The 15,171-nt window shown below is 40.6% G+C and overlaps 1 protein-coding gene across 1 annotated transcript; it reads left to right on the top strand.

Annotated features, from left to right (window-relative positions):
• The first annotated feature begins 13,042 nt into the window (after window positions 1-13,042).
• Window positions 13,043-13,738, top strand: LOC120084575 (uncharacterized). The gene has a single exon (XM_039040377.2). The coding sequence runs from the start codon at window positions 13,043-13,045 to the stop codon at window positions 13,736-13,738; it is 696 nt and encodes a 231-aa protein (XP_038896305.1).
• Window positions 13,739-15,171: the final 1,433 nt, after the last annotated feature.

Raw genomic sequence — 15,171 nt, forward strand, 5'->3', positions numbered from 1 at the left:
CCCGCAGGAAATCAAGGGGTAATACGGTCAGCGCAAGATCCAGTTTTCCTTGCGGCTGACCACAACATTCCCATGAGGAACTACACGGCACCCAATCTGTACGATTTTTCGCCTGGGATTTAAAGACCGATGGTCGAGGAGAATGCGAGATTCGAAATCAAGCCGATCATGCTCCAAATGATCCAGAACGCAGGGAAATTTGGGGGTTTGCAAGGTGAAGACCTACACGCCCACTTGACCAGCTTTGTCAAGATGTGTGGCAACTTCTCAATACCTAGCGTTACCCCTGAGGGTATTAGATTATACCTCTTCCCTTGCACCTTGCAGGACGAAGCAAAGAGGTGGGCTCAGTCGTTAGAGTCGGATGAGATTAACGCATGGGAACAATTGGTTGACAGGTTCATGAACAGATTCTTCCCTCCAGCCGTCAACGCAAGGAGACAGAGGGATGTGTTGAATTTTGAGCAACGCCTAGGTGCATTTCAAATAGTTAGTAAAGAGTTGTCTACATATCGGGATTCCCGATAGCATTCTGATGGAGACTTTTTACAATGGCTTAGATCAATCAACGCAAGTAGTTGCTGATGCCTCCGTAGCAGGAGGATTAATGGACAGATCATATACAGAAGCCAAGAAGGATAATAAAGAAGAGGTACAGGCATATGGATAGAATTGGTACTTAGTTGTATTGAAAATAACCAAGTATACAAGTAAGTACAAATATCGCAATACAGAAAGTTTTGCCTGTACAAAAAATCAAAGAATTTAGATAAGCATAGAAAAAAAAAATAATGAATTGCAGTTATCTTTTGAATTTGATTCAGACGGGTGCACGATTAAAAAGTACACCACGCTTCCATTAACGCAAATACATTTTGGTTGAGGACGGTCAACAACGTATGTATTCCTGCAACACACCCCTTAACTCAACGCATTTCTGGAGGACGAACGCACGGTATTTCTACCAGCGCTCACTATCTCAACATAGTGCATTTTTGCTAAGGACAGGAAAAGAACACATACGAGCGCAACACATCCCTCAATGCAATGCATTTGGGTGTAATGGACGCAAAGTGTATCTGTTATCACAAAATGCACTCATCATCGCATTGCTTATGAATTTTTTTTGAATTCATCAATAATGCAAGTTGAAAAGACTTTGCGGTGTTCAACTTTTATTCAGTCATTCACAGAAATTCTAAGAACAACGCTACTAATGCATATTAAACATGACATGGAAATACATAAAGCTTTAAGGGTTAATTCTAATAAGCAGTAAATAATGCAATTTAGAAAGCAGTAAATAAAAGCTGTAAAGAAAGCAATTAAACATAGAATTGAGATATGGACCGGAAGACAATTTTCCATGATGAACGCAATCCACACCTCTGCAGTCAATCAAGCTTGCTTGCCCAATGTCTTCAAGGACATTGTTCTTCTCCTGGTCTCATCCCGCAATGTATGCTGGGAGAGATATGATCTACTTCCTTCAGGAATCACACTAGGTATGGAGAATGCATTGCACATCTCTCAAAGCTTGCATTCTCTGCAACCGTAAGTCTTGAAATTCCGGCGCTTAATCTGGTTCTGATGTGCTCCTACGCGAAAAGTACACCTGATCTCTGGGCCAGCTTAGAATTTCTGGATCACTTCAGTACTCATAAATCGTCAGCTTGTTCTTCGCGATAAACAGACATACAAAGAGATCTATCCTGCACATACTACAAAAGTACTCAGCACTAACCGTTACCAATCCCCGACAACGATGCCATAAATTTGTTGACGCATAAAATGATGATGCGATGATGATATGCGATACTACTTCTAGATGTATGTGTTATTAATGGAATGCTTGTAGTATGTTATGCGTTGTCACAAGTTTCCTTGCGTTGAAACCAAGTATAATTTCACCACAAGTTTCTAGGAGTGACCCGAGGTCGAACACGGGGATTGGGTAGTTAATGCATTACATTCGTGATATATGCAACTGGGGGTTTTTCAATTAATAAAAGATTGGTTATACAGGTATTTAAAAATTGCGGTAAAGTAAAATATGTGGTAAAGTAAAGTTGCGGTAATACAATAAAATGCGGTAAAAGTAAACCTAAGCTAATATGTTTACAAGATACAAGATACTGATACATGATACTGAGATTGAGATTGACTGTGAAGATTATACAAAGGGTCGTGGTATGCGGTGGCAAGTCTTTATGTATGAAACAGAGATAGAAAGGATAATTAATATAAACATCGCAAGTTCATTAATTGCGTTAAAGATATAACTACGGTTTCGCTTTCCCTTGGCGTACAGCTCTTGGTGATCGGCCGTGTTCCCACATCTCTGTGGTGAAACAGGGATGAACGTAATGAACGCAAGGTTACTTCCATCTCTGGAAGTACTTCTCGCTTTAGTTAACGCATTCTTCTAACCTTCTCTCGACAGGCAGAATGACATCTTCACTTCTGCTTTCATAGGTGAAGATGCCGTCTAGCATGCTTTAACTAAACATATTTATTTCTTTAGCACAGATTAATTTACTTGTTTAATTCACTCTAATTACCAAGGGATTAAGAAAACATCATGGAGAAAGCGATTAATGGAGGAACGGAACTAGACAGAAAGATGGAGATGAAAATGATCATGACATTCAATACTAATATTTAGCGTCTGATACATGGTGTGAATGATAGAGAGATTAAGAAAATGAATACAATTGATGATAAGAGATAGAAACAAATATAGAAAAGTTCCAACGTCTTGACACAGATTTGGACGGTGGATGTGCTTGCTAGCGAATGGAGTGAATGGAAAGAAAAGCTTCCTTCTCAGGCTTACTCGTCCAGCAGGAATGACCTTGGTACAGAGCTTCACGGCGGGGATTGAAAGGATTTGCTCTGAGACTCACCTCTCGGCCTTGTCTCTTAAATCTTCCCGGATCTTCTCCGATCAATATACAAATATCAAAATATGCCCGTATCAAGTATATCTTTCAATAGAATTTCAGAGGCTATTTATAGGTTCAGCTTTGACTTTCTACAGTGTGGACCCCACTTTATTGTTATGGTAATTCTGGAAATGGTGGAATGAATATTCCTTCTGTTACGCAATCAATCCCGTCAGAAATGCACAACGGTCAGCTGTACACATGTCAAAATCCTCCGTAATTGCATTGCTCTTTTGCATCTTCGATCATGTGCCTGTATGCGGTGTTGTTTTTTATTACCGTATGCGGTTGAAGTTGCGTTGATCGCAAAGCTCTTGATCGATTTTTGCATGCACCGTCATTGCGTTGATCATCTATTCATTTCTGAATGATTGGCGTAATGTGACGTAGATGCGTTGTTCAGATTACATTGAGCCATGAACGCATGCGGTGACTTGATTTCCTGCAAAACAAGCTTGAAATATTCTTTTCTACCATTGCGATGGTGTTAGTGGGTGTATTGACGACAATTTATAATTCTTGCATTTCTTAGTTAATTTCTCTACAATTGATGCAACTTTCCTTTATTTTGGCCGCAATATCTAAATAAAGCAGTATAAATAACTTGTATTTCTACAAGTTATTAATAGCTAACTAAACTTTTTAGCCACGAGATCCACCATCCTTTAACTGTCAGACATTCCACTAAAGACCAACAGTTGAACTCTTCTTACCACAGATATATTTATGTGTCCATCGGATATAACCAATCATGAGTACGATGACCTTTCACAGATGCTCGTAAGTACAACTGGACCAATTTACTGTTTTACCCCTATAGTTACATCTCACTCCTTAAGTACCACTGATTCCTCTAATGAACAATACAACATAGTCCAACTATATGTGAACACCTATCGGGCCAGGAGAAGGTGTATGGCGCCACATCGTTCAAGCCCTGGAATCAACCCTTAAGGGAGTCATCTTTCTACTTACCCTTGCCTCGAGGAAGGAGTGAATTCCATCTTGTGTAGCTGAGTTCCTACCTCCCAAATCAGACGAATCCCCAAAATGGTAGGTTTGAATCAGCGACCTGGCCACTCGTACCCATACAAATCAAAGGACCTCCCTCAATGGCAGAAGTTCCCAACTCATTTAGGATTGAGGTCATGTTACCTATGGTCATCCTAGTGAAGTGATGTCTCTATCATGAACGGTGTTATATAATGAGACATTAACACTTCGTGGTCAGGTTTTATAAAAACTCTTTGTATAGGACGCCCCCACTCGCATGTTCCCAACACGAATGATCAGGATCAGACCATCTGTGACAAGTCACAACACTTTTGACCATTCCACAAAGCAGGCCGCATCCGTAGCGTTACCAGGATAAAGTTTCCTTCCTATATCCATATACTACAGACCATTTTGGTTATCTCTCAAGACATGATCCATTTGTATGTCACCACATACATGCTTGAGTCACATACAAATAACCAGGGATTTTATGTTTATTGGTTTGTGGTAAAGCAAATAATATAAGCAACTAAGCAAATACAAGATGTGAAGTAAATATCATATATTATACAACACAAGCGTTCGTACAAGTTATTTACAAACTACAGGACACGAGACTTTAGGGCATCAACCCCAACAATAATAACATATATATATACGATTAAAAAATATGTGAAAGTAGAATGCCACTCACAGTCCTTTTGTTGATATTTCCTACAGTCTTTCTCAAGAGCTCATGGTCCTGTTTCCTCGATTTCTACCTATTTCAAGGAAATCCTAAATTAGCCTAAAATTACTTAAATAATTCCATTTTGGTCTTAAATATCCTCAAATTAAATAACTTGACTTACTCACTTCAACCTACTAAAAAACAGGTGCAACCTTTAAAAATATAGATTTTGAGCTTATTTAGATGGGGTGGTGGGTGGCGTAGGCAGGTAGCATGCTAGGCTGGGCGTAGTTGGACGGCAGTCATGCATAGACACGACGTGACACAAGCACAGGATGTGGGTGGGTGTGCGCGAGGGTTGGGCAATGCATGCAATGTGGGCGTGCACTGGGTCGCCTGGCCGTGCATGATTTATTGTGCTATCACCTTGATGCGCAGTCTTTATGCGGCCACCTTTTTAAGAAAATTCTCATGATCGCATATGACCGCATGGCTTTGCGATCGCAATCTTCAATCGCATTGACGCCTAGTTCCTTTGGATCGCAATTTTATTTGCGCCATCGCATTTTTCCTGCACAAAATAAGTAAATTAACTGCTTTTATGCGATGGACGCATGCGATTGCAATTCCTTTCAGTTTAGCGCTTTTGGACATGATATTGCTTATTTTACCATCGCATTCTCTCATTGTTTTACTTTTTAATGCGACAACTTTTTTTTTTCAAAAACTTGATGCGTGTAATTGTGATGCGTTATGATGTGAGTTACGGTGATGTGGGATATGCAGTGATCATGCAAGTTCTCCTAACAAGACCCAAGTATAAGCCTTATTAGGTTTCCTGGTAAGTCCAGGGTCGAACACAGGGACTACTAAGTAAGTATGTGACAGTCACTTTGATTCTCTTGCGGTAGTAAAAACAAATGAATTGGATGGTGTTTTGATTAACATTTTTCCTAAGCGATGGAGTTGAACGCATAGTTGATGAAATCGAGAGTTACAATGAGTATGCAATGAAGGGGTTGAGAAGGGGTTTAGCTAGCATTTCCTAAGATTATACACAAGTTATACGATCATGCTACACACAAATAACAACATGTCATCTCTCAATGCAGAATGCCATAATTTCTATTTCTAGGACGCATGCGATGTATACTTAAAAGTCGATAGGACTTATGTCTAAGCCTTTATTCTTGTCTATGCGATGATGAATGATGCACACATAAATCAAGGTGACCGCATACAATCATTCCTATTTCTAGGGTGCATGCAATGTGTAAATAGCAATAGAAATTATGTGTAAGCTTTTATTTCTTGCTTATGCGATTCTAATCTGACTCTCTCAAGCTTAGATTCTAATCTGGCTCTCTCAAGTCTAGATTCTATCTTTTGACTACTCTCTCAAATATTTCTAAAGGGTGAATGATGTATACATAAGACAAGATGATCGCATAAAATGTAAATCTTAATTCATGCTAGCTAAGTACTTCTCAACCTATTTAGAAATTTAGCTACTCATGCGAAGTACGGAGAGATTGAACATAGATAGAAATGAGATTTCCATTTGCTGTAAATAAAGTACTAAATACAAAATATCAAATAGATTTGAGAGATAAGAAGCCCGGTAAGCAATGTCTTCCTTCCTGTGGCCTTTTACACTACTCTTTTTCACTTCAACTCTGTTCCAGATGTATATTCTTGCTCTCACAAGTGTTGGCCCTCTCTCCTTTGTAGCACTTTCCGGCAGTCTCTCAATCTGTCCGGGAATGATCTCTCGGCTTTCTTGTCTCCTTGCTCTTCCCCATCTTCTAAGTATATGTACGAGTATGTGCGTGAACGGACTACTAACTCTCCCACTCTCTTTTATAATGGTGGCCTTCGATATTTATAGAGCTTAAGGTGAAGCAGCCTTTCTTGCTAATGATTGCAATGATGGGCGGTCATTAATTCCCCTGCTCTGATGCGTCGATTAATGGTCACCAAAAGTTGAGTTTACTTGCTACAGTGTGGCTTTAGCGGCTTGTCAACTAAATTTGGATTCGACCGTTATCAGCTTTCCGTCCCATCGTGATTTATTATGCTGTCACCTTGATGCGCAGTCTTTATGCGGCCACCTTTTTAAGAAACTTCTCACGATTGCATACGATCGCATCACTTTGGGATCACAATCTTCAAGCGCGCTGATGCCTAGTTCTTTTGGATCGCAATTTTACTTGCGCCATCACATTTTTTCTACACAAAATAAGTAAATTAACTGCTTTTATGCAATGGGTGCATGTGATCACAACTTTAAGTTTAGCGCTTTTGGACATGATATTGCTTATTTTATCGTCGCATTCTCTCATTGTTTTACTTATTTGTGCTGTAATACTTGTATTTCTACCAGTTACAACACCCCCAAATTTAAAACAATGCTTGTTCTCAAGCATAAACCAAAGGTTTTCTTTAAAAAGTCAATCACTTTTACCCTACCTAGACTTTTCAAGGTGCTTTTACCCTACCTAGAATTCTCAAGGTGTTCCTCATGACATGCAGAAATGCATGTTATCTTAGGCCTTTTGTTTAGAATCATGAGGGCTATTAAGCAGAATATGTGACAATTATGTTAGGAATTCATGAGAAAATGAGCTTGCGTCGTTCAGCATGATGAATCTCGGCTAACCCATTATTATGTGTTATTATACATTTAATGTTCTATTTTTGTAGCTAACGTAGGAAGTGGACACAAACGCGGAAACTAGACTATCGCATGCGGAGAAACTCTCCATCGCAAAGGCAAACACGTTCGATCAATGCATGGGTGTTGCGGTAATCAGCCGCATGTGTCCATCGCATGAGAGTTGCGTTTGTCAAGTGATTGCGATCATCGTGTAGAAGTTACAGTATTAAGCGAATGCGGTCACTGAATGATTACTGCTACACGATAACGCATGATAAAGGGATCTACGCAAGGTTAGTGGAATGAACGCATCAACGCATCTACCTTGGGAAAAACAAAAGATGATGTTGACATTTCACCTACCACGCTGTTAGCAACAGAGATTCAGAAAGGACTAAATGCGCTGCGAATGTCAGAATCAGAGCAGTCTATTAATGCTATCGGCGATCCAAGCTCTATATAAAGAAGCCGATGAGCAGAATTCCAATTGGTCCGGGGATTACCCCTGCAACCCAGGGTTTTCCCTGGGATCCAGACAAATGCATGAGAAGAAGCTTGAGAGTTCTTCACCTCTTTCATCCATTCCGAGTGACGACCGGTCATTTCATTTTCTCTTCTTTTCTTACATTGTATTGTATTAAATTTTGTGATTAAGGAATTAATACATGATGTGTTCAATGCATTTTTGTGTTTCCTTCGATTCCATCTCCATCTTCTTTTCTCAGTATCCTTAACTTTCATTGCATTACTTAGTGAGATTGTTAGAGTATCGCATACTTAGTCATGTGGATTAGAGATATGAAACATGTAGCAAACCACCGAGAGGTGTGCGTTGTGTGAGTGTGTGAGAAAACCTTATTTGCTTGGTGTGAAGCTGTGGAAATGCCTGTCTATAGGCTAACGCAATGCTTGTCTATGAGTAAAGTCAGCAACAACCAACTGCCCGAGAGGGTAAGTGGTTGGACGCATCAAGCAATGTAAGTTATTGTTCACTAGAGATAGGAATAATCCTGCGTCAGCCAAGTTTGTGTAGTTACCTTGTCTTATGTATGCGCCCATCACACCTTTAGAGCTACTCGAGAGAGTGTCTAAAGAAAGAACCTAAGACTCGAGAGAGCTAGGTTAGAATCGATCCTCGAAAGGCCTAGATTAGGTTTGTATAAGCAAGAATGAAGACTTAGGAATGAGCTCTGTTTGTTATTACACAGTGTATGCACCCTACGGAGAGGACAATGGTTGCGTCTAGGAAGTAGGATATGGTGGCTGTATACGGTCATCTCGACATTTATGTATACACACTGCATACGTCCTAGATTTAGACTTTTAGTGTGTGTAGCATGATCGTATAGCTTGCATTGACTAAGGTTGCCCTTGCGGTCACTCTTAAGTATTGCAATGAAGAAATCTCCCCTTTTTATCTATTTTTCCATCCATTTACTTCCTGTCAATAGTTTTCGTGTCTCAACCTCTCATTCATGTTCTCATTGCATTGTCTGTCACTTAGAAGTATGAGTAGGGTTAGCATAGAAACCTCCCATCCATTCTTTTATTCAATCGTCGTATGCACATTACTGCATTCACCCAGCTACAAGTCCCTGAGTTCGACCTCAGATCACCTGAGAAACTTGCATTCGCGTTATACTTGGCGTTAGCACAAGAAAACTTGTGACAGAACGCATGGTCATCGCATACATTTATTAACGCATAGTCACTCCAACGCATGACCATCGACGCATGATAATCAATGCATACTTTAAAAACATGCATTGCATATTGCATCCACGAAATTTTAGTTGTTGAGTAATTTGACATCTAGTTTCCCGTCATCAGTTGCCTAGGTTGCGTGGGAGCTCAGTTGAGCTAGGTAGCGTCCCTTGCGGTCTATTTTTCAGCTCTCCCGCAATCTTTCCTATTTGGATTTCTAGGTTGCAGATGGAAGTCGCTTGGTTTTGGAGGACCGTCTCATTCTTTTCAATATACTGTTTTAATAGGTTCTCCAGAGAGGATGATGGCGGTGCTTGCGAGCTGCTGGCTTGTTGTTGTTGTTGACTGTTAGTTCGTTGGAAAAATCCTGGTGGTCCTTCTTTTTGCGCCATAGGTTGGTAACTTTGTTGTTGGTTATTTTTCCAAGCAAAATTAGGGTGGTTTTCTCCACCCGAGGTTGTATGTATTTGCGAAAGGGTTGTTCTTTACAAAGTAGATAGACTGCGGGTTCCGTGGACACTCTTCTATTGGATGTGATTCTCCACATGTTGCACAACTGGTGTTTGTCTATTCAATTGCGTTGACTTTCCCTCTTTGTGTTCCAGGACTGTTGATTTCGATGGCCTGTAACAAATTTATCATTGCATTCATTTGATGTTGCAAAGATGCGATGGCACCGTTATTTGCATCACCTTCTCTTGGTTTTACTCGTTAATCGCTCTCTTGCCAATCTTCACGATTCTTTGATATGCGGTCAAGAATGTTTTTAGCCTAATCATAAGTCTTATCTAGCAAATCGCCTGCTGCTGCCGCATTGGCAGCTGTCTGCGATGCAGGATTTAAGCCATGGTAGAATATCTCCATCTAAAGGCAGTCTGATAATCCATTGTGCGGACAATCTCGTACTAATCTTTTAAACCTCACCCATGCGTCGCTGAGCGATTTGTCTTCTTCTTGTTCAAAATTTGTAATTAAATTCCTTCTTCTTGCATTCTCTGTAGGAGGGAAGTATTTCTTCATGAACTTTTCGACAACCTGTTCCCACGAAGTGATCTCCCATGGTTCGAGAGAGTATGCCCATTTCCTTGCTTTATCGCATAACGAAAATGGAAATAGCATTAGTCGAACTTCTTCAGCGGAGATATTTCGAACATAAAAGTGTTACAAATTTCAATAAAACTCCAAAGATGGGCGTGCGGATCTTCGCCATGCTGTCCACCAAACTGTCTGGCTGTTCTGATCATCTATAACATAATCGGCTTCATTTCAAACCTTGATCCGTCCAAAGTTGGCCTCATGATTCCTGGGGAGAAATCATACAAGTTAGGTGACGCATAGTCCCAGATGGGTCTATTGCGATCATTCGTCAGGAGGATGGAATTTTCCATAATGTTGTTCGCATTCGCAGGTCTTTCTTCTGGTTGTTCTGCCATTTTGGGATTTCTTTCTTGTTGTTGTCGGTGGTTGTTTCTCTGTCTTCTTCGAAATATTCTTTCGATCTCTGGGTCGTAGTTGGGCTCAGGAGCGTGTCCTTCACTCATGCGATGCCGGCTTCTTCCCTTACCAAATGAATGGCAGTGTATAAAGGTCAAAAGCTGCAAAGAAAATCAAAGGGGTTTACTGTTAGTGCAATATGTACCGTAGTCCCCGACAATGGCGCCAAAAACTTGATGCGTTTAATTGTGATGCGTTATGATGTGAGTTGCGGTGATGTGGGATATGCAGTGATCATGCAAGTTTTCCTAACAAGACCCAAGTATAAGCCTTATTAGGTTTCCTAGTAAGTCCAGGGTCGAACAGAGGGACTACTAAGTAAGTATGTGACAACTCAAGTATCTCTAAAGGGTGAATGACACATACATAAGACAAGATGATCGCATAAAATGTAAATCTTAAGTCATGCTAGTTAAGTACTTCTCAACCCATTCAGAAATTTAGTTACTCATGCGAAGTACGGAGAGATTGAACATAGATAGAAATGAGATTTCCATTTGCTGTAAATAAAGTACTAATTACAAAATATCAAATGGATTTGAGAGATAAGAAGCCCGGTAAGCAATGCCTTGCTTCCTATGGCCTTTTACACTACTCTTTTTCACTCCAACTCTGTTTCAGATATAGATTCTTGCTCTCGCAAATGGCATGACGACCGCATAAGCAACCGTACGTTCTTCCAGGGTCAACAGGTACTTCTATTTAACGCGTGTTTGTGATTGTTTCCAGGAAAGTTGAAGTCCCGCTAGTCTGGGCCATTCCGCATCAAGACTATATTTCCCCATGGCGTAGTGGAGCTAACAACTAAAGATGGAAGCGATGCATTCAAAGTTAATGGTCAATGAATTAAGCCCTACTATGGGGGCAATGTGGAACGACGCATGGAGACCATTGACTTAGGCAAGCAGGATTGACTGCTTGCGGAATAACTCTGAAAAACTTCTTTTAATCAGCATCCCTACATCTCTGTTTAAATGCTTTCTTTACAGCTTTCCTTTACGATTTTCTGCATTGCGTTATTTACTGTTTACTAGAATTAGCCTTTACTGCTTTGTGAGTTTACTTTCAATTTAATTCAATTGCGTTATTTCCATGTCTTGTTCAATTTCTTTACTTTTCTGCATTAATAGCATTGTATCTCTTTCTATATACACTGCGGGATGAGGCAAGGAGATGGGCTCAGTCACTAGAGCTAAATGAAATCAATGCATGGGATCAGTTGGTCGAAAGGTTTATGAATAAATTCTTCCCTCCAGTTGTCAACAAACGGAGGGATGTGTTGAATTTCGAACAGAAAGGTTATGAAACTTTGAGCACCGCCTGGGTGCGATTCAGACAATTAGTGAAGAACTGTCCGCACATCGGGATTCCCGATTACGTTCTGATGGAGACTTTTTATAACAGCTTGGATCGATCAACGCAAGCAGTTGCTGATGCCTCCACGGCAGGAGGATTAATGGACAAGACGTATACAGAAGCAAAGCTTATCTTAGACCGCATTTCGCGAAATACAAATGAGTGGATAGATAACGGGTATGAGGAAAGAGGCTCGAAACAAAGAAGAGCAGAAAGTGCCATTGTACCAGCTGATACAATAAACACCCTGGCTGCTCAGATGTCCACAGTAACCTTGCTCTTCCAGACTATGGCTATTCAGCAAGGACATCTCTCTCAAAGTTCAGCGCAAGCCAATGCGCTGATGCAAGTGGCCGCAATAAATTGTGTTCAGTTTAGAGAGGGACACTCAGTGGAAGTCTGCTCATTGAATCAACAATCCGTATACTCTATTTATAATGAATCATTCGTCAACATCTATAACCCTGGTTGGCGGAATCACCCAACTTTCAATTGGGGAGGGAATGATAACCAGGGGGGCCAAGGTAATCATCAGAGCATTCATTTCGAGAATCGAGGTAATCCTTCCGTTTTCATTAATCAGAATCACAGCCAAGGTAATTTTCAGAGTATACAACCCTATGACCAACCGTCTTCTTCTGACACCTCTTGTAGTACCTCTTCTTTGGAAACATTATTGAAACAGTATATTGAGAAGAATGAGGAAATCAAGCAATTGAAAGCTTCCTCCCTTAAAAATTTGGAGGTGCAGATTGAACAGCTTGTGATCAAACTTAAGAATAAAGCGCCTGGTACACTGCCCAGCAGCTCGGGAGCACCGGGACCACACGGTAAAGAACAATGTCAAGCAGTGACATTGAGAAGTGGCAAGACAATGGTCCCCATGCCACCACTACCAGATTCAATAGAAAGGCCAGTAGACATAATCATTAATGATGACCAATCAACCTCGAACAATAGAACCACCAGTTCAGAAGAAAATACCTATACAAAGAATGAATCTCAACAAGACTCAACATCAAAATCATCGCAACCTCCAACCCATAAAACACAGTAAGCAAAGAACCTCAATGAACAGCCAATTGAACAAGAAGTACGGCGGGTCCTCCAATTTTTTCGTCCAGGCTGAGATAGAAAGATGACAACAAACAATTCAAGAGGTTCCTAGATGTTCTCCGACAATTACATATCAATATTCCTTTAATAGAAACGTTGGAACAAATGCCGAGCTATGTGAAATTCCTCAAGGACATACTTGCCAACAAGAGGAAGATCGGGGAGAATGAAATGGTCGCATTAACATATGAGTGTAGTGCACTTTTTCAGAACATCCCCACTAAAATGAAAGATCCCGAGAGTTTCACATTGCCATGCTCAATAGGGGGAAAAGAAGTCAGAAATGCACTGTGTGACTTGGGGGCAAGTATAAACCTAATGCCCTCGTTAATCTTCAAAAAGTTAAATATCGGCAATGCAAGACCCACCACAGTTACATTGCAGTTGGCCGATAGATCAATAACATATCCAGAAGGCAAAATAGAGGATGTACTTGTGCAAGTAGATAAGTTCATCTTTCCTGCTAACTTTATCATATTAGATTATGAAGCTGACATTAAGGTGTCCATCATCTTGGGTTGCCCATTTCTCGCAATAGGGCGAGCACTGATTGATGTACAGAAAGGAGAACATACCATAAGGGTCGACGATCAGCAAGTTAAGTTAGACGTACTCAATGCGTTGAAATACCCAAATGATATGGAAAATTGTCAATATGTTGAAGAACTGCAAGAAGAACATTGGCATGAGCCTCAAGAAGAATCGGAGGAAGAAGACTTTGAGATCGGCGCAATGTGGGAGGAAAATTGCGCCACAATACAAACTGAGTCAGATTTTGAAACAATCAAGTTATCTAAATGAACAACACAACGTACTAAGCCATCTTTAGAAGAACCGCCCATGTTAGAGTTGAAGTCATTGCCAGTGCACCTCAAATATGTTTATTTAGGAGGCAATAACACTTTATCGGTTATAATCTCTGCCTCACTGAGCAAAGAAAGGGAGGAAGCACTTATTTAGGTCCTTAAGAACAAAGCAAAAGCCTTGGGATGGACCTTAGCGGACATTCAAGGGATCAGTCCCTCGTATTGCATGCATAAGATTAGTCTTGAAGAAGGAAAAATAGGATCTATAGAGAGGCAACGCCGTTTGAACCCTGCCATGAGGGAGGTTGTGAAGAAAGAAATAGTGAAGTGGCTTGATGTAGGTGTCATTTACCCTATATCTGATAGCAACTAGGTAAGCCCAGTGCAAAGCGTTCTAAAGAAAAGGGGTATGACAGTCGTCACCAACAACAATAATAAGTTAATTCCTACAAGGACAACTACGGGGTGGAGAATATGTATGGACTACCGAAAATTAAATCTAGCCATAAAGAAGGACCACTTTCCACTCCCGTTTATTGATCAAATGTTAGATCGACTTACGGGGAATGAATTCTTTTGTTTTCTTGACGGCTACTCAGGGTATAACCAAATTGCGATTGTGCCGGAAGATCAAGATAAAGACAAATTTCACGTGCCCATTCGACACATTTGCATTCCATCGCATGCCATTTGGACTCTGTAATGCACCAGACACCTTCTAAAGGTGTATGATGGCCATATTTTCAGATTTCTTGGAGGAGTCAGTCGAGGTATTTATGGAAGACTTTTCAGTTTTTGGCAACACTTATGACTCAGAGATGCGTTGAAACGAATCTTGTTCTGTACTGGGAGAAATTCCATTTCATGGTTGATGAAGAAATTGTGCTAGGTCACAAAATATCAAAGGCATGATTGGAAGTAGATCAAGCGAAAATCGATGCAATTTTCAAGTTACCACCACCAGTCAATGTGAAAACGCTTAGGAGTTTTCTGGGACATGCGGGGTTTTATCGAAGATTCATCAGCAACTTTTCTCAGATCGTAAGACCCCTAAGTGCGCTCCTCAAGATTGATCGCGAATATGATTTTGATGACGCATGCGCTGAAGCATTCCAAACGCTGAAAAATGCGCTCATCACCGCATCTATTCTGATTGCGTCGGATTGGATGTAGCCATTTGCGTTGATGTGTGATGCTAGTGGATATGCAGTGGGCGCAATCTTAAGTCAGCACAAAGACAAGGTTTTGCATCCTATCTATTATGCCAGCAAAACGTTGAATGATACGCAGGAAAATTATACAACCACGGAAAAAGAAATGCTCGCAGTGGTATTTGCGCTGGAGAAATTTTGACAGTACTTAATTGGAACAAATGTTGTGGTGTATACTGATCATTCTGCGATCAAATACCTTATGACGAAGAAGGAT

The sequence above is a fragment of the Benincasa hispida genome, chromosome 9, assembly GCF_027475165.1.
Source record: "Benincasa hispida cultivar pf3 chromosome 9, pf3_genome.v1.1, whole genome shotgun sequence".
Taxonomy (NCBI): Eukaryota; Viridiplantae; Streptophyta; class Magnoliopsida; order Cucurbitales; family Cucurbitaceae; genus Benincasa; species Benincasa hispida.